The sequence below is a fragment of the Argopecten irradians genome, chromosome 5, assembly GCF_041381155.1.
Source record: "Argopecten irradians isolate NY chromosome 5, Ai_NY, whole genome shotgun sequence".
Lineage (NCBI taxonomy): Eukaryota > Metazoa > Mollusca > Bivalvia > Pectinida > Pectinidae > Argopecten > Argopecten irradians.
The window spans coordinates 8,160,312-8,181,813 of record NC_091138.1 but is presented as its reverse complement, the minus strand read 5'-3'; the positions used below and the strand labels follow the sequence as shown (position 1 = coordinate 8,181,813).

The 21,502-nt window shown below is 34.5% G+C and overlaps 1 protein-coding gene across 1 annotated transcript; it reads left to right on the top strand.

The window, feature by feature from the left end:
• Window positions 1-2,514: 2,514 nt before the first annotated feature.
• LOC138322776 (protein jagged-1-like) lies at window positions 2,515-21,137 on the top strand. Its single transcript, XM_069266867.1, has 9 exons — window positions 2,515-2,681; window positions 4,312-4,478; window positions 13,196-13,316; window positions 14,058-14,203; window positions 14,520-14,638; window positions 14,938-15,060; window positions 15,171-15,481; window positions 19,529-19,632; window positions 19,985-21,137. Exons 1-9 carry the CDS (start codon window positions 2,622-2,624, stop codon window positions 20,118-20,120), a joined length of 1,287 nt encoding a protein of 428 aa, XP_069122968.1. The 5' UTR covers window positions 2,515-2,621; the 3' UTR covers window positions 20,121-21,137.
• The last annotated feature ends 365 nt before the right edge of the window (window positions 21,138-21,502 follow it).

Genomic DNA, 21,502 nt, shown 5'->3' with positions numbered 1-21,502 from the left:
GTTCTTTACTTGTTGTTCAATTACGTCAAGTTTTTGGATTTTTGTTACAAGAAAATCTAACTTTGAGTGAATTGCACGTAAATCGGCGCTGCCAGGTAATGGTGCTACTGGAGAAGACGATGCTGTCGGAGTTGATGCACAGGGGGCTGGAATGGTACATGTATCAGGGTTAGTGCCTTGTGGGTGTAAAACCTCATTTGCTTCCTTCAAAATCGTACTGACCGAGAGAGTGTCTACACTACTGTCACTGGTGTAACTAGTATTGTTTTTTGTCTTCTTTCGTTTTTTCGATTTGTTACCCATTGTAAACGATCGAGTATAACTCTAGCGCGGTAGACCGTGACGAAAAATTTTGTCCATAAGTCCAGCTTACCTGAGCACACAGGTAAAAATCTATTTATAGCACATATATGAAGGCGAGTGAACAATGCACGTACAATGGCAAAAACTTCGAATGTAGGGCATGCGCTTATAAATTGAGATAATGTGAAGTTACAGAGGCTACCTGTTCATTAATGTCCTGTAATCCACCAGTACAAGTTTCGTGAGTGAAATCGCTGAATTCCATAGTAAAATCCAAAAGAATCTAGAGCAGGTGAAAAACAAACGTCCAGCACCATCGCACATGCGCCAATGTGCTGTCGTTATGGTCACTTGGCCTAGGGCCCTATTCTCCCTCTTTCCCCATCCCATCACCTAATATAAGAAGGTGATACCTTACCTGAGATGATGATCAGTCAGGCGTCACAGGTAAGGTTTACCTATTTTCTTTAACCCTAGGGGTCCATTATAGCATTCAATTCAATTGATAGCATGCTGTGATCGCCTCTCTACATGTACCTGTATAACCTGATTAGTTTAGCAAAGTCTACTTGACCCAATATGTAGTTTTGTTTCAAATAATAATAATAAACTTATAGCTACTTTTTTATCAAATTGCGCTTATTCTTTCAAGTCAGAATAATTGTTATAATATTGACCTTTTACTCAAAATAAAGATAATGTATACACATTGATTTATCTTGTTGGTATTTTATTTTATTTTATTTTTTCATGAGAGGGAGAGGGGTTTATTAATAGTAAAATTTATACTTCATGTACATGTATATGTGTATTTCAAACATGCTTCGAGGCAACACCCATTGGGCTCCCTTATACCCCAGTCCCACCCCAAATCTACCAACAGTATATATATAGCTAACTATTGTATGTGTATTTCGCCGCTCTGACAGTAATTCTGCCCTCTGGACATAAATTGTTTTACCTTCAAATTAAAAAAATAACTAATATCCTGGCTCAGGTATACATATATACTAGTCCAACACATCTAGTATAGAAAAGGATGTGAATACCTGGATGATCGTACGTAAAACCATATAATTAGATATACTATATAAATTTCTGGTAAAACCTTTAGTCTAGCTAGAAAGAAAGTAGCAACATATGTACACTGTATCTTCCAAACGATTTTGCGTATAGTAAAGTTTGAATATCTAAATGTCATTTCTTAATGAGACCACATGACAATAGTTTTAATTAATAAAGCTGTCTTGCATTAAAATATTTTTGTTTCATTGATTATCCTTTAATATCACATTTAGATTTACCATGTCTTCAATACAGTAGAAATAGAACCCCGTCATCGTTTCGTTTGTTTACTCAATAAAATTGAATTCCTAAATTTATATCAACCACGATACAAATGTAGCTATCGCCCAGACACCGTTCCTACCGCACAGACCGCACATCGTGAGCACATCGCACAGACCGCACATCGTGCGTACATCGTCCGCACATCGTCCGCACACCGCACATCGCGTAACGTTGTGCGGTCACATAACTGTATTAACGATATTTTATAACTTTTTGCTTCAGATCCCCCTCCCAAACACTGCACATAACAATATAATCCGAAATACGTTGGGCTTCTAATTTGTTCGTACAATTGTATATATGTAGAAATATGATTAAACATGAAACTTCGATTCATTATGAAAAAAGTAAAGAAATACAGTCCAATGAACTGTCAATTATATGGTAACATCTTATTGAAACAGATACGACTTTTTCAAACAAATTACAGATGTAAACGCCATCTAAGACTATTAACTCCTTCTGAAGCAAAACGCAAGGATGGTCCAATGACCAAACACACTTCTATCAGTCTACATGTAGGTCAAACTGCTACATAGTTTTTTCCTTTGTTGTGTATATGATTTGGAGATTAATTTAGACAGGACAGCTCGTAATTTAAACATTCAATATGTTTGATTATATACCGGGGTAGATTAGAAGATCAAAGAAAGCACGACCACCATTTGGACGATAAGCCCCCATCCAATGGTTCCCGTCTCTTATCGTAACGACCGTGAAATGATGCCTCGATTAAAATTTCATATTAAAGTTCTCCTTTTATAGATTCATAATGTGACCGACATTTTGGATTGTAATTGTCATGTCGATTGGCGGACAAAACAGAGCAAACTTGTCTTGTTAAGTTATAAGACACTACAGATATTGAATGCACAATAGGGTGAAAGACATCGTCTAGGTGATCATTGTAGGATACATTTCGGTTTTATGAATTATGTCAATTGCTGTAAGACCTGCATGTTAATTAAATGGATATGACGATGGTTACTTTCACCTTTGTTGGATTCATATTTCTGTGTACAATCTCGGTGAGTACCTTCTGTTTTAAACACTACAAAGGACTTAATTATAGTCTTTATTTACATGATCTTAATCTCAAACAAACTGCACAGTTTGGGTATACTTGCCATTTAAACACTTGTAACTCTCTGCTCCTGTCTTAAGCTGCATTTTATTTTATAAAACTAATTTCAAATTCAAATTTTATCTCAAAATAAATATATAATAATGCACTTTTGGTTTTGTACTTTGATTCTTAAACTACCACTAAACCACAGTCAGAAAGTATGGGGACAACATCACATGCCTTCTGAAGTGTATTCTGTGATTCAATATTTACTGCCTAAATATGGGAAATAGAAATACAAGAAAACTTTGTTATAGCGAATAACATGGGACCAGAACAAATGATTCGTTATAACAGAATTTTGCTATGGAGTTTTAGTACGGGGTCTTAGGGAAATCCGTTTGCGTTTTCTGAAGAAAATTTGCGGTTATGTGTACTATGCATGTGTCAGTATTGCAGAAAACTTATGCCTTGTATTCATACACTATGATGGGGGGATTTTATGACGTCATCAACACTAAATCGCTGAATCTAATATACCATTTTTTATTTGTTCTTATAAGTTGATAAATTCTTAATACTTTATGACAATTTAAACACGTATTATATAATGTGTGCCACATGAACAATAAAAGTTAAATGTGCTAATAAGAAAATAAATAAAAATTGACAAAATAGCATGTCTCTTTTTCCTTTCAGAATTGGTTCTTATTTTTTTTAATTCTCTAAAAGAGACAAAAATTAAAATTTCGTCAATAGTTATTGTTATACCACATACATATGCTATGGTGTATGTGAATACATTGATTTTAAAAACTGTGAGCAAATACTGTTTCAAATTTTTAAAAATAAATAAAATCTTTGCCCTTCCCCCAAAAGCCTGTCTCCATCATCTGTCGTACGACATATGACCGTATTTCTGAAACTATAAGTTAATTAAAGTCAAGATTTTATTTTTGAGATTCAAGATTTTAGTCAAAGGCTGATTGCATCCCAAATTACCACTTCCAATGTCTCCAACAATGTCTTCATTGACAGATTTTGGAATTGGACATTTAGTGATGTGGTGGAAGGAAGGAGACAGTTGAGTTGATGGGATGGGGTTAGGCTGGTGGTTAGAATAGGGAAATTTGAGGATGAATTAGATATATTTATACAATTGTTTCTAAACATGAATATGAAAAATGTATCGTGATATATCAACACCCTCACTATACAATATGACTTGCAGCAATGTATATATTTTATTTGAACGTGTTTATTATATGTGGGTATTGTCATGATTTGTGTCGTTGTCTATTGCATGTGTCTATTATTTAGTCTTGCTTGTGGCGAGCATTTTCCGTAATGTAGCCTCTAATTGGCCGATACAACAGCGTAACAGTTTAATATGAAAAAGTTGCAGAACTTTACGGAATCAAAACTAAATTATAACGATTAATTTTAATCAATCTAAGTTCATCCTTATCAACAGTGCCAAATGATTTAGAAGAATCAGGCTACAGTAGGTATCTAGTCATTTCAAAGCATTATACTTTCTTTTCATATAGGACCACTAACTGAGTAAATTAAAATGTCTATTTTTTCCACAGTTAGCTTACACGGGAGGAAGAGGGAGCCTAAAATTGCTGACGTACGACAACCCGACCCAGCAGCTCGCCAGTGGTCAGTGTTGTGACCACTTCCTGTCCTCTAACTGTGTGAGAGACCAATGTGACCCTAAATTCCTTGTCTGTTTGAAACAGAGGTCATCATCCCAGTAAGTAATAACCTGTCTTATATCCCAAGTCTTACCATATTTAACCACTATCCCACGTCTTATGATATTTAACCGTTATCCCACGTCTTACTATATTTAACAAAAATCCCACGTCTTACTATATTTAACCACAATCCCACATCTTACTATATTTAACAACAATCCCACGTCTTACTATATTTAACCACAATTCCACGTCTTACTATATTTAACCTTTATCCCACGTCTTACTATATTTAACCACAATCCCACGTCTTACTATATTTAACAACAATCCCACGTCTTACTATATTTAACCACAATCCCACGTCTTACTATATTTAACAACAATCCCACGTCTTACTATATTTAACCACAATCCCACGTCTTACTATATTTAACAACAATCACGTGTCTTACTATATTTAACCAAACCCACGTCTTACTATATTTAACCTTTATCCCACGTCTTACTATATTTAACCACAATCCTATGTCTTACTATATTTAACCGTTATCCCACGTCTTACTATAAATAACCACAATCCTATGTCTTACTATTTTTAACAACAATCCCGCGTCTTACTATATTAAACCACTATTCCACGTCTTACTATATTTAACCACCATCCCATGTCTTACTATATTCAATCATTTTCCCACGTCTTACTATATTTAGCCACTATCCCACGTTTTACTTTATTCAACCACAATCCCAAGTCTTACTATATTCAACCATTTCCCCACGTCTGACTATATATTACCATTTTCCCACGTCTTACTATATTCAACCATTATCCCACGTCTTACTATATTCAACCACAATCCCACGTCTTACTATATTTTAACCACAATCCCACGTCTTACTATATTTAACCACAATCCCACGTCTTACTATATTTAACCACAATCCCACGTCTTACTATATTTAACCACAATCCCACGTCTTACTATATTTAACCACAATCCCACGTCTTACTATATTTAACCACAATCCCATGTCTTACTATATTCAACCATTTTCCCACGTCTTACTATATTTAACCACAATCCCATGTCTTACTATATTTAACCACAATCCCACGTCTTACTATATTTAACCACAATCCCACGTCTTACTATTGTTATCACAATCCCACGTCTTACTATAATTAACCACAATCCCACGTCTTACTATATTTATCCATTTTCCCCACGTCTTACTATATTTAACCACAATCCCACGTCTTACTATATTTAACCACAATCCCACGTCTTACTATTGTTATCACAATCCCACGTCTTACTATAATTAACCACAATCCCACGTCTTACTATTGTTATCACAATCCCACGTCTTACTATATTTAACCACAATCCCACGTCTTACTATATTTATCCACTATCCCACGTCTTACTATATTCAACTATTTTGCCACGTCTTACTATATTTTACCATTTTCCAAGTCTTACTATATTCAACTACAATCCCACGTCTTACTATATTTAACAACAATCCCACGTCTTACTATATTTAACTACAATCCCACGTCTTACTATATTTAACCACAATCCAACGTCTTACTATATTTAACCACAATCCCACGTCTTACTATATTTAACCACAATCCCACGTCTTACTATATTTAACCACAATCCCACGTCTTACTATATTTAACCACAATCCCACGTCTTACTATTTTTATCCACTATCCCACGTCTTACTATATTTAACCACTTCCCCACGTCTTAATATATCCAACGTCTCACTTTATCCCACGTCTTACTATATTCAACCACAATCCTACGTCTTACTATATTTAACCGTTATCCCACGTCTTACAATAATAAACCACTATCCCTTGTCTTACTATATTTAACCACAATCCCATGTCTTACTATATTTAACCGCTACTCCATGTTTTACTATATTCAACCATTTCCCCACGTATTACTATATGTAACCACTATCCCAGGTCTTATTATATTTTACCATTATTTTACATTTTCCAATATTTAACCACTACCCCACCGCTTCCTATATTTAACCACCATCCCACGTCTAACTATATTTAGCAATCTTTTTTACATTTTTCAATATTGAACCACAATCCCACGTCTTACTATATTTAACCACTATCCCACGTCTTACTATATTTAACTACAATTCCACGTCTTACTATATTTAACCACAATCCCACGTCTTACTATATTTAACCACAATCCCACGTCTTACTATATTTAACCACAATCCCACGTCTTACTATAATTAACCACAGTCCCATGTCTTACTAAATTTAACCACAGTCCCATGTCTTAATATATTTAACCACTACTCCACGTCTTACTATATTGTTATCCACTATCCCACGTCTTACTATATTCAACCACAATCCCACGTCTTCCTATATTTTACCACTATCCCACGTCTTACTATATTTTACCACAATACCACGTCTTACTATAATTAACCACAATCCCACGTCTTACTATATTCAACTACAATCCCACGTCTTACTATATTTAACCACAATCCAACGTCTCACTTTATCCCACGTCTTACTAAATTTAACCGTTATCCCACGTCTTACTATAATTAACCACAATCCCATGTCTTACTATAATTAACCACAATCCAACGTCGTACTTTATTAAACCACAATCCCATGTCTTACTATATTTCGCCATTATTTTACATTTTACTATATTTAACCGTTATCCCACGTCTTACTATAAATAACCACAATCCTATGTCTTACTATTTTTAACAACAATCCCGCGTCTTACTATATTAAACCACTATTCCACGTCTTACTATATTTAACCACCATCCCATGTCTTACTATATTCAATCATTTTCCCACGTCTTACTATATATTACCATTTTCCCACGTCTTACTATATTTAACCACTATCCCATGTCTTACTATATTCAATCATTTTCCCACGTCTTACTATATATTACCATTTTCCCACGTCTTACTATATTTAACCACTATCCCACGTCTTACTATATTCAACCACAATCCCACGTCTTACTATATTTTACCACAATCTCACGTCTTACTATATTTTATCACAATCCAACGTCTTACTTTATTTAACCACAATCCCACGTCTTACTATATTCAACCACAATCCCACGTCTTACTATATTTTACCACAATCTCACGTCTTACTATATTTTATCACAATCCAACGTCTTACTTTATTTAACCACAATCCCACGTCTTACTATATTTAACCACAATCCAATGTCTTACTATATTCAACCATTTTTCCCACGTCTTACTATATTTTAACCACAATCCCACGTCTTACTATAATTAACCACAATCCCACGTCTTACTATTGTTATCCACTATCCCACGTCTTACTATATTCAACCACAATCCCACGTCTTACTATATTTTACCATTATCCCACGTCTTACTATATTTAACCACAATCCCACGTCTTACTATATTTAACCACAATCCCACGTCTTACTATATTCAACCACAATCCCACGTCTTACTATATTTTACCACAATCTCACGTCTTACTATATTTTATCACAATCCAACGTCTTACTTTATTTAACCACAATCCCACGTCTTACTATATTTAACCACAATCCAATGTCTTACTATATTCAACCATTTTCCCACGTCTCACTATATTTTACCACAATCCCATGTCTTACTATATTTAACCACAATCCCACGTCTTACTATATTTAACCACAATCCCACGTCTTACTATTTTTATCCACTATCCCACGTCTTACTATATTTAACCACTTCCCCACGTCTTAATATATCTAACCACTATCCCACGTCTTACTATATTCAACCACAATCCTACGTCTTTCTATATTTAACCGTTATCCCACGTCTTACAATAATTAACCACAATCCCTTGTCTTACTATATTTAACCACAATCCCATGTCTTACTATATTTAACCGCTACTCCATGTTTTACTATATTCAACCATTTCCCCACGTATTACTATATGTAACCACAATCCCATGTCTTACTATATTTTACCATTATTTTACATTTTCCAATATTTAACCACTACCCCACCGCTTCCTATATTTAACCACCATCCCACGTCTAACTATATTTAGCAATCTTTTTTACATTTTCCAATATTGAACCACAATCCCACGTCTTACTATATTTAACCACTATCCCACGTCTTACTATATTTAACTACAATTCCACGTCTTACTATATTTAACTGCAATCCCACGTCTTACTATATTTAACCACAATCCTATGTCTTACTATATTTAACCGTTATCCCACGTCTTACTATAAATAACCACAATCCCACGTCTTACTATATTCAACTACAATCCCACATCTTACTATATTTTACCACTATCCCACGTCTTACTATATTTTACCACAATCCCACGTCTTACTATAATTAACCACAATCCCACGTCTTACTATATTCAACTACAATCCCACGTCTTACTATATTTAACCACAATCCAACGTCTCACTTTATCCAACGTCTTACTAAATTTAACCGTTATCCCACGTCTTACTATAATTAACCACAATCCCATGTCTTACTATAATTAACCACAATCCAACGTCGTACTTTATTTAACCACAATCCCATGTCTTACTATATTTCGCCATTATTTTACATTTTCCAATAGTTAACCAGTTTCCCACGTCTTAATATTTTTAATCACAATCCCGACTCTTAAAATATATAACCACAATCCCTAGTCTTACCATATTCAACCATTATCCCACGTCTTACTATATTTATCCCCTATCCCACGTCTTACTATATTTAACCAATATTTAACGTCTTACTATATTTAACCACAATCCCATGTCTTACTATATTCAACTATTTTGCCACGTCTTACTATATTTTACCATTTTCCACGTCTTACTATATTCAACTACAATCCCACGTCTTACTATATTTAACAACAATCCCACGTCTTACTATGATTAACCACAATCCCACGTCTTACTATATTTAACCACTATTCCACGTCTTACTATATTTAACCACAATCCCATGTCTTACTATATTCAACCATTTTCCCACGTCTTACTATATTTAACCACAATCCCATGTCTTACTATATTCAACCATTTCCCTAAGTCTTACTATATTTTACCATTTTCCCACGTCTTACTATATTTAACCACTATCCCACGTCTTACTATATTTTACCATTTTCCCACGTCTTACTATATTTAACCACTATCCCACGTCTTACTATATGTAACCAGAATCCCATGTCTTACTATATTCAACCATTTCCTCAGGTCTTACTATATTTTACCATTTTCCCCACGTCTTACAATCTATCTCACGTCTTACTATATTCAACCACAATCCCACGTCTCACTTTATCCCACGTCTTACTAAATTTAACCGTTATCCCACGTCTTACTATAATTAACCACAATCCCATGTCTTACTATATTTAACCACAATCCCATGTCTTACTATATTTAACCACAATCCCATGTCTTACTATATTTTGACATTATTTTACATTTTCCAATATTTAACCAGTTTCCCACGTCTTAATATTTTTAATCACAATCCCGACTCTTAAAATATATAACCACAATCCCTAGTCTTACCATATTCAACCATTATCCCACGTCTTACTATATTTATCCCCTATCCCACGTCTTACTATATTTAACCAATATTTAACGTCTTACTATATTTAACCACAATCCCATGTCTTACTATATTCAACTATTTTGCCACGTCTTACTATATTTTACCATTTTCCAAGTCTTACTATATTCAACTACAATCCCACGTCTTACTATATTTAACAACAATCCCACGTCTTACTATGATTAACCACAATCCCACGTCTTACTATATTTAACCACTATTCCACGTATTACTATATTTAACCACAATCCCATGTCTTACTATATTCAACCATTTTCCCACGTCTTACTTTATTTAACCACAATCCCATGTCTTACTATATTCAACCATTTCCCTAAGTCTTACTATATTTTACCATTTTCCCACGTCTTACTATATTTAACCACTATCCCACGTCTTACTATATTTTACCATTTTCCCACGTCTTACTATATATAACCACTATCCCACGTCTTACTATAGTTAACCACAATCCCACGTCTTACTATATTTAACCACAATCCCACGTCTTACTTTATTTAACCACAATCCAACGTCTCACTTTATCCCACGTCTTACTAAATTTAACCGTTATCCCACGTCTTACTATAATTAACCACAATCCCATGTCTTACTATATTTAACCACAATCCTATGTCTTAATATATTTAACCACAATCCCATGTCTTACTATATTTAACCACTATTCCACGTCTTACTATATTTAACTACAATACCATGTTTTACTATATTCAACCATTTTCCCACGTATTACTATATGTAACCACTATCCCACGTCTTATTATATTTTACCATTATTTTACATTTTCCAATATTTAACCACTACCCCACCGCTTCCTATATTTAACCACTACCCCACGTCTTACTATATTTAACCACCATCCCACGTCTTACTATATTTAGCCATTTTTTTTTTACATTTTCCAATATTTAACCACATCTTACTATATTTAACCAGAATCCCACGTCTTTCTATATTTAACCACAATCAAACGTCTTATTATATTTTACCATTTTCCCACGTCATACTATATTTAACCACTACCCCACGTCTTACTATATTTAACCACAATCCCACGTCTTACTATATTTAACCACAATCCCACGTCTTACTATATTTAACCACAACCCCACGTCTTACTATATTTAACCACAATCCCATGTCTTACTATATTTAACCACTATCCCACGTCTTACTATATTTAACCACTACCCCACGTCTTACTATATTTAACCACAACCCCACGTCTTACTATATATGTTCATTGTTAAGAGTATAAATGTTAATTTGAATTCATGGTTCATTGAAAAAGGTATAAATGTTGATTTGAATTCCATGTTCATTGTAAGAGTATAAATGTTGATTTGAATTCTATGTTCATTGAAAAAGGTATAAATGTTGGTTTGAATTCCATGTTCATTGTAAGAGTATAAATGTTGATTTGAATTCCATGTTCATTGTAAGAGTACAAATGTTGGTTTGAATTCCATGTTCATTGTAAGAGTATAAATGTTGATTTGAATTCCATTTTCATTGTAAGAGTACAAATGTTGGTTTGAATTCCATGTTCATTGTAAGAGTATAAATGTTGATTTGAATTCCATTTTCATTGTAAGAGTACAAATGTTGGTTTGAATTCCATGTTCATTGTAAGAGTATAAATGTTGATTTGAATTCCATGTTCATTGTAAGAGTATAAATGTTGATTTGAATTCCATGTTCATTGTAAGAGTATAAATGTTGATTTGAATTCCATGTTCATTGTAAGAGTATAAATGTTGGTTTGAATTCCATGTTCATTGTAAGAGTATAAATGTTGATTTGAATTCCATGTTCATTGTAAGAGTATAAATGTTGGTTTTGAATTCCATGTTCATTGTAAGAGTATAAATGTTGATTTGAATTCCATCTTCATTGTAAGAGTATAAATGTTGATTTGAATTCCATGTTCATTGTAAGAGTATAAATGTTGATTTGAATTCCATGTTCATTGTAAGAGTATAAATGTTGATTTGAATTCCATGTTCATTGTAAGAGTACAAATGTTGGTTTGAATTCCATGTTCATTGTAAGAGTACAAATGTTGGTTTGAATTCCATGTTCATTGTAAGAGTATAAATGTTGGTTTGAATTCCATGTTCATTGTAAGAGTATAAATGTTGGTTTGAATTCCATGTTCATTGTAAGAGTATAAATGTTGATTTGAATTCGGTGTTCATTGTAAGAGTATAAATGTTGGTTTTAATTCCATGTTCATTGTAAGAGTATAAATATGTTCATTTTTTATTCCATGATCATTGTAAAAGTATAAATGTTGATTTGAATTCCATCTTCATTGTAAGAGTATAAATGTTGATTTTTTATTCCATGTTCATTGTAAGAGTATAAATGTTGGTTTGAATTCCATGTTCATTGTAAGAGTATAAATGTTGATTTGAATTCGGTGTTCATTGTAAGAGTATAAATGTTGGTTTGAATTCCATGTTCATTGTAAGAGTATAAATGTTGGTTTTAATTCCATGTTCATTGTAAGAGTATAAATGTTGATTTTTTATTCCATGTCCATTGTAAGAGTATAAATGTTGGTTTTTATTCCATGTTCATTGTAAGAGTATAAATGTTGATTTTTTTATTCCATGTTCATTGTAAGAGTATAAATGTTGATTTGAATTCCATGTTCATTGTAAGAGTACAAATGTTGGTTTGAATTCCATGTTCATTGTAAGAGTATAAATGTTGATTTGAATTCCATGTTCATTGTAAGAGTATAAATGTTGGTTTGAATTCCATGTTCATTGTAAGAGTATAAATGTTGATTTGAATTCCATGTTCATTGTAAGAGTATAAATGTTGATTTGAATTCCATGTTCATTGTAAGAGTATAAATGTTGGTTTGAATTCCATGTTCATTGTAAGAGTATAAATGTTGGTTTTAATTCCATGTTCATTGTAAGAGTATAAATGTTGGTTTGAATTCCATGTTCATTGTAAGAGTATAAATGTTTATTTGAATTCCATGTTCATTGTTTAGGGTATAAAAGTCTATTTGAAGTCTATGATAATTGTTAAGAATATAACTGTTGACTTGTTTTTGCAGTCCATGTTCATTGTTAAGACAGGAATCCTATATTTTCAATGACACAACTACAGTCTCATTCGCAAACATGTTTGGAACATCTTCATCAAACCCGTTACACTTCAATTTTACTTCTTGGAAGGTAGGTTTTTCTTTTTACAAGCAGATATTTCTGTTCGATTATAAAATTCTTTGAATGTTTTCATACTATCATAGTATATTACATTAACATTGACTCACTGTACCCATAAAGCTTGACATTTACCTTGATTTCCGCCCTTGATAGAAACATTACCCCACATTTATTATGATCATACCACAATAACTGGAGGTCATGTTTTAATTTACTCTTTTACGTCTTGCTTTATTTATCTGGCTAGGGATAATTGTGTAGCTTCCCTAAAACAAAACAAAAATTCTCCATTAAGGTCGAGACTAAAACGTCATATAAACCACCAACATTGAAGGAACTTAAAACAGATTTTGATTTACAAAATATATTAAAGTTATCACTTATTTTGTTTCTTTGATAAAGTATAGATAATGTGTGTAAACAGTTTCTAACTACTGTGATGATAAGTTTCAAAATTAGCGTTGAATCTTACATTTAATTATAGTAATCCGTCTACCTGTCAATGCTCATTTCAATTTATCAAAATGACAATTCATCAAAAATGTAACAATTTTTGAGTTTCATTTTGGAAACTAAGAATAACGTTTATTGTAATATCGCTGTAACATGATCCAGCGAAAATTTAATGTAAAGCATAGGTATGGATTATAGCAATGCAGAGGTCTTTACTTTCTATTGTTTCATCAAATATAATGTGCATCTTTGTCTATTCCTGTCTTGGTGTTAATTGTTGTGAGAATTCTATTACAGTCCGGGTTCTCTATATCTGTGACGGTGGCGGACTTTGACAGTGGTGGGTCCTCTGCCACTATGGACATAATTACCCACACGGAGACTGTCACCCTGGCGGCCGGGCCGGTCTCTAATGGACTTAGCCTCAAAGGGTCAAGAGGAAGGTAGGTTCTAACAGTTTGTGGTAGGATATGTCACAGCAAATACAAGTACGCTTTAGATACAAGTCTAAGAGAAATAGTGTTCTTAGTAAAGATTAGTGGAGGACTCAAAGTGAAGAGTGAACTTAATCTAAGTTGCTTAACGTGAACATATATACACTTTTTCTTTTTATAGTTTGCTTTCTCTGCCTTGACTAGAAGTGAACGTATTTTCTTTTTGCTTTTTTTGTACGTCTTAAGTTTACCTTACGCTCCTTAATTGAAAAAGTCACCGATTTACAAAGAAAAGCATAAGTACATATGTGATGGTATTACATAGGTTACGCCTGGAATACACACTCGAGTGTGATCCTGGTTACTACGGCGACTGTTCGTCAAGGTGTGCAGCGATAAACAACTCTTACTGTACTCCATCGGGGACTGTGGCGTGTTTACCGGGTATGTACACATGCAATACTGAAGGCTATCAACAGATATTTAGTTTTATTGAAAAAAATAGATATCAAGCCAAGATTGTCGCATTTCTGGAGATATTGAGCTTGTTATAAAATAAGTTTTCATATTACCTTAAAGCTGATAATGCAAGTTAAAACATTTGTGTTGATATTTTAAAAATATATCTTTTAAAAGGTTATACAAACACAGCCCCACTTCCTTAGAAACAATGGCCGATATACAGAAATCATCTCCGAAAAAATCCCAAATATCGTAATTTCTTAAAAGAATGTTTGCTACAGGTTTTACGGGCTCAGACTGTAATACAGATATCGACGAATGCCAGAGCAATCCATGTGATCATGGGGGTACCTGCACGAATGGAAACAATAGTTATACATGTGTATGTCCTTACGGACGAACAGGTAAGTGTTACATGTATAACGACACCTTTGTTCTAATAATAAAATTAGCATTTAGGCAGCAGATACACATAGTGAAACGCTATTACACCCTTGTTTTGAATTTGTTTCAGGGCCAAACTGTAATATCGCTGTATCAACCACTCAAATTACAACACAATTCACCACTACGTTAACTAGCACCAGCGGCAGTATCTCTTCGACAGTCTCGTCTACAATACAACCATCAACGGTCAGCAATGTCACGTCCGTCACTTCATCCATGTCACGGTCAAGCTTGACGTCAACAACAGCAACAACATCTATAACTACAACAACAACAGGTTCTGTGACGTCATTTCCGCCAAACCAAACAAATTCAACTCCGATTTCTACAAAGCCCACCAATGGATCCTCAAGTCAATATATACATTCTCGCCAACAGGTATTTATATGAATGTTTAAAATGACTAACCCTGCCATATGTGTATGTCCATGTGTGGCATTTCTCAAAACAGTACATTTTAGTGGGTTTTTTTTTATCCAAAATATCATGAAATACTCCTTTAGAAATCAAATATATAAATGTTTTCCGTAGATGAATAATTTATATAGCTGTTCTATTAATTGATCCCTATTACATCAACGAAGAACTATTTTGAGTATATACATGTACCAGACATGAATGTCGAGTACAAAAGAGTTCAATATCCTCTACATCACTGACGGTCACCAGTCGATTATATTATATTTTATCTCTGAAATGCAATTAAAGATATTTAACAATACACAAAACAACAATATAAATCTTAACCACTGCCTTTTTAAAACAATTATGATACATGTATATCTTTCTTATAGATTCTATGAATACAGGTAAAATTATTCAGCCGATTTTGTTAAGTCATACTTTTTGTTAATTGGAGAGAACTAAATGCTTTCGTTTTTTTTGAAATAAATAAACAAAAAAATTGAGTCATCAGAGAAAAAACGTGCTTTACGGTATCTTTAGCATAACAAGATATCTCAAGCTGAGTTGCGACTTTATTTCATTGTTTTTGTCTTATGCTTATAACATTTATAGTTATTTATCATTTTGAACTAAATTCAGAGATGGATGCGTACAAAATGAGTAAAAATAAAAAGTAAAAATAAAAAACCACAAAAGCTCTCTGTTTCTGAACACTTTTAGGCCCACGTTCCTTGTTACTTTGTACCTCTGTTTCTGAACACTTTAGGCCCACGTTCCTTGTTACATTGTAACTCTGTTTCTGAACACTTTAGGCCCACGTTCATTGTTACATTGTAACTCTGTTTCTGAACACTTTAGGCCCACGTTCATTGTTACATTGTAACTCTGTTTCTGAACACTTTAGGCCCACGTGCATTGTTACATTGTAACTCTGTGTCTGAACACTTTAGGCCCACGTTCATTGTTACATTTTAACTCTGTTTCTGAAAACTTTAGGCCCACGTTCATTGTTACATTGTAGCTCTGTTTCTGAACACTTTAGGCCCACGTGCATTGTTACATTGTAACTCTGTTTCTGAACACTTTAGGCCCACGTGCATTGTTACATTGTAACTCTGTTTTCTGAACACTTTAGGCCCACGTGCATTGTTACATTTTAACTCTGTTTCTGAAAATTTTAGGCCCACGTTCATTGTTACATTGTAACTCTGTTTCTGAACACTTTTAGGCCCACGTTCATTGTTACATTGTAACTCTGTTTCTGAACACTTTAGGCCCACGTTTCTTGTTACACTGTACCTCTGTTTCTGAACACTTTAGGCCCAGTTCATTGTTACATTGTACTCTGTTTCTGAACACTTTAGGCCCACGTTCATTGTTACATTGTAACTCTGTTTCTGAACACTTTAGGCCCACGTTCATTGTTACATTGTAACTCTGTTTCTGAACACTTTAGGCCCACGTTCATTGTTACATTTTAACTCTGTTTCTGAAACTTACTTCATTGTTAGGCCCACGTTCATTGTTACATTGTACCTCTGTTTCTGAACACTTTAGGCCCATGTTCATTGTTACATTGTAACTCTGTTTCTGAACACTTTAGGCCCACGTTCATTGTTACATTGTAACTCTGTTATCTGAACACTTTAGGCCCACGTGCATTGTTACATTTTAACTCTGTTTCTGAACACTTTAGGCCCACGTTCATTGTTACATTGTAACTCTGTTTCTGAACACTTTAGGCCCACGTTCCTTGTTATTTTGTAACTCTGTTTCTGAACACTTTAGGCCCACGTGCATTGTTACATTGTAACTCTGTTTCTGAACACTTTTAGGCCCACGTTCATTGTTACATTGTAACTCTGTTTCTGAACACTTTAGGCCCACGTTTCATTGTTACATTTAACTCTGTTTCTGAACACTTTAGGCCCACGTTCATTGTTACATTGTAACTCTGTTTCTGAACACTTTAGGCCCACGTTCATTGTTACATTGTAACTCTGTTTCTGAACACTTTAGGCCCACGTTCATTGTTACATTGTAACTCTGTTTCTGAACACTTTAGGCCCACGTTCATTGTTACATTGTAACTCTGTTTCTGAAACTTTAGGCCCACGTTCATTGTTACATTGTAACTCTGTTTCTGAACACTTTAGGCCCACGTGCATTGTTACATTGTAACTCTGTTTCTGAACACTTTAGGCCCACGTGCATTGTTACATTGTAACTCTGTTTTCTGAACACTTTAGGCCCACGTGCATTGTTACATTTTAACTCTGTTTCTGAACACTTTAGGCCCACGTGCATTGTTACATTGTAACTCTGTTTCTGAACACTTTTAGGCCCACGTTCATTGTTACATTGTAACTCTGTTTCTGAACACTTTAGGCCCACGTTTCATTGTTACATTGTAACTCTGTTTCTGAACATTTAGGCCCACGTTTTGTTACATTGTAACTCTGTTTCTGAACACTTTAGGCCCACGTTCATTGTTACATTGTAACTCTGTTTCTGAACACTTTAGGCCCACGTTTGTTACATTGTACTACTGAACACTTTAGGCCACTGTTTGTTACATGAAAACTTTAGGCCCACGTTCATTGTTACATTGTAGCTCTGTTTCTGAACACTTTAGGCCCACGTGCATTGTTACATTGTAACTCTGTTTCTGAACACTTTAGGCCCACGTGCATTGTTACATTGTAACTCTGTTTTCTGAACACTTTAGGCCCACGTGCATTGTTACATTTTAACTCTGTTTCTGAAAATTTTAGGCCCACGTTCATTGTTACATTGTAACTCTGTTTCTGAACACTTTTAGGCCCACGTTCATTGTTACATTGTAACTCTGTTTCTGAACACCTTTAGGCCCACGTTCATTGTTACATTGTAACTCTGTTTCTGAACACTTTAGGCCCACGTTCATTGTTACATTGTAACTCTGTTTCTGAACACTTTAGGCCCACGTTCATTGTTACATTGTAACTCTGTTTCTGAACACTTTAGGCCCACGTTCATTGTTACATTGTACCTCTGTTTCTGAACACTTTAGGCCCACGTTCATTGTTACATTGTAACTCTGTTTCTGAACACTTTAGGCCCACGTTCATTGTTACATTGTAACTCTGTTTCTGAACACTTTAGGCCCACGTTCATTGTTACATTGTAGCTCTGTTTCTGAACACTTTAGGCCCACGTGCATTGTTACATTGTAACTCTGTTTCTGAACACTTTAGGCCCACGTGCATTGTTACATTTTAACTCTGTTTCTGAAAACTTTAGGCCCACGTTCATTGTTACATTGTAACTCTGTTTCTGAACACTTTAGGCCCACGTTCCTTGTTATTTTGTAACTCTGTTTCTGAACACTTTTAGGCCCACGTTCATTGTTACATTGTAACTCTGTTTTTGAACACTTTAGGCCCACGTTCCTTGTTACACTGTACTCTGTTTCTGAACACTTTAGGCCCATGTTCATTGTTACATTGTAACTCTGTTTCTGAACACTTTAGGCCCACGTTCCTTGTTACATTGTACCTCTGTTTCTGAACACTTTAGGCCCACGTGCATTGTTACATTGTAACTCTGTGTCTGAACACTTTAGGCCCACGTTCATTGTTACATTGTAACTCTGTTTCTGAACACTTTAGGCCCACGTTCATTGTTACATTGTAACTCTGTTTCTGAACACTTTAGGCCCACGTTCATTGTTACATTGTAACTCTGTTTCTGAACACTTTAGGCCCACGTTCCTTGTTATTTTGTAACTCTGTTTTCTGAACACTTTAGGCCCACGTGCATTGTTACATTTTAACTCTGTTTCTGAAAACTTTAGACCCACGTTCATTGTTACATTGTAACTCTGTTTCTGAACACTTTATGCCCATGTGCATTGTTTACATTGTAACTCTGTTTCTGAACACTTTAAGCTCACGTTCATTGTTACATTGTAACTCTGTTTCTGAACACTTTAGGCCCACGTTCCTTGTTATTTTGTAACTCTGTTTCTGAACACTTTAGTCCCCAGAGACTGGTGATGATAACACCGGGGCTGTGGTTGGAGGTGTAGTTGGAGGAGTGGTGGCACTGTTGGTGGTCTTACTTGTGGCTGGCTACTTCATCAGGTATTTAATAAGCTTTCCATTGAATATTGGTTTTTTCATTTATAACCCATCCACTCACTCTTCTGACCTGGTATATATAAGAGGCTAGGGTTGTACACCTAAGCGAGTTAACCATCATGCGACCCCAGAAGCCCTACCATGAAGGGCATCCGCCGTGTTGATCACGGTATTCCCTGTACGAGTTGATGATTATTCCATCTTTTATGTAAATATCAATGTGTTAATGTATACAAACATTGTAAAGCAAACGTGTTTTTAAACACAATGTTTCAAGATATGTCTAAATAAATTGACGCTGCGTATTAAAATGAGCTTATCTAGCAATCAAAATTATATTTTTATAATAATTCAGGAAGTACATCATCAAAAAGAAAATGGCCATAGGTAACGATCTCTCAAAGTCTACCAACTGCAAGGCGAAAGAAGGGGAGTTAACTGCATCTATCACTCCACCTCCTGTAGATACAGTCTGGAAAGGACAGGTGTGAATGATCCAAATTTACTGACACTGGGTTTTGCCGAAGTTGTCAAATTAGATCAATGTTTGAGAGAGTCGTCTGACAATATTACATCCCTGGGAGCCGTGTGATTATCTACGGTAGATCCATCGATATGGCACAACTTTACTTGTGTTCGATGATATAATGCATATGTGGAGACGCGTAACTGCCAACACGTGGATTACTAGCGGTGCATGTTTTATAACACACAGTATCAAAGAACAAAAAAACAGGATATTTTTATAACTGACTCCTGTCAGAGGGCCCCACGCTTGCCTAATCTAAAGCAAATGTTAATATAGCATGGTGAGAGTTGCAGCAGATACTTTTATCGAAATGATTTATGTGTGATTTTAATAAAGAAGAACGTGCATTAATCATTCATTGAACATTTAATTTCATAATTATACACAACAGTAAGTTACAAAGGTGTTTCTGGACTTCGGAGTTTTAAATCAGATACGTAATTGACACTTTGGACAGTGATTTCTTCGTGCAATGTTGAGGATGGAGATATTCAAATCTGTTTGCATATAATACGTATGCATGTATTTAATTTTCGACAATTACAATCATTATTCATTTATACAGCTGTATGTTGCTTTATTTTCTTTCGTAAGCACATTTTGCCGCGTAGTTTAACATTTAATAGTTTAGTGAAAGTTTAATTTGTAGTTATTGAATTTTGTGCATGTATATACACGCGGTTTGAGCTTTGCAAGTAAATTCCCAAACCAGGGCTAATGTACAGTAACCATAGTTATAGTTTGCTACTGACATTGCACTTATATGTCTGACGACTGATGAAGGCAGGATTTAGCATAGATGTTTTATTAAATGCTTTAAACATGATATGATATAAAACGTTTACACAATTATGTTATCTTCTTAGTGTTTCATTAACTGGCTATGTAAAACTATGTCTTTATGTAGCAACATTATTGTTTTTAATAAATATCATAATTGTACGTCTTTTCTTGATGCATTAAACTGTTTTCATTGATATGCCAGAATAAGATTTGTTTTCGTTTTACGTGACAAATAAAGTAAGATTGAAAATATAAATTACAGAAGCTGGAAAAATGACACACGAACTGTGAAATACAGGTAAATATTTTGTTAAATATTTCTGTTTAGTATTCGTCCAGTTAACGGTATTTGTGCGAGGTTATTGTCTTTTCTCTAAGACACAGGTCATGTGGAACTGACCAATACGAGTGATGGATGTTTGATACCAGCAGTAGGTAAAACGTGCCTTTTAATTCGCGATCGATTTTTGTCTACAAACAACTACTTCAGTAATCAGTGACCAACACGCACTGTGATAACAGTAGGCTTGAAATAGTCAAAATGCTTTAAAACATATTCAA

Coding starts and splice junctions, on each gene's coding strand:
- LOC138322776 (XM_069266867.1), top strand. CDS start 2,622: ATGGATATGACGATGGTTACTTTCACCTTTGTTGGATTCATATTTCTG. Junction 2,682..4,311: donor TATTTCTGTGTACAATCTCG/GTGAGTACCTTC, acceptor TTTTTTCCACAG/TTAGCTTACACGGGAGGAAG. Junction 15,482..19,528: donor ATATACATTCTCGCCAACAG/GTATTTATATGA, acceptor TGAACACTTTAG/TCCCCAGAGACTGGTGATGA.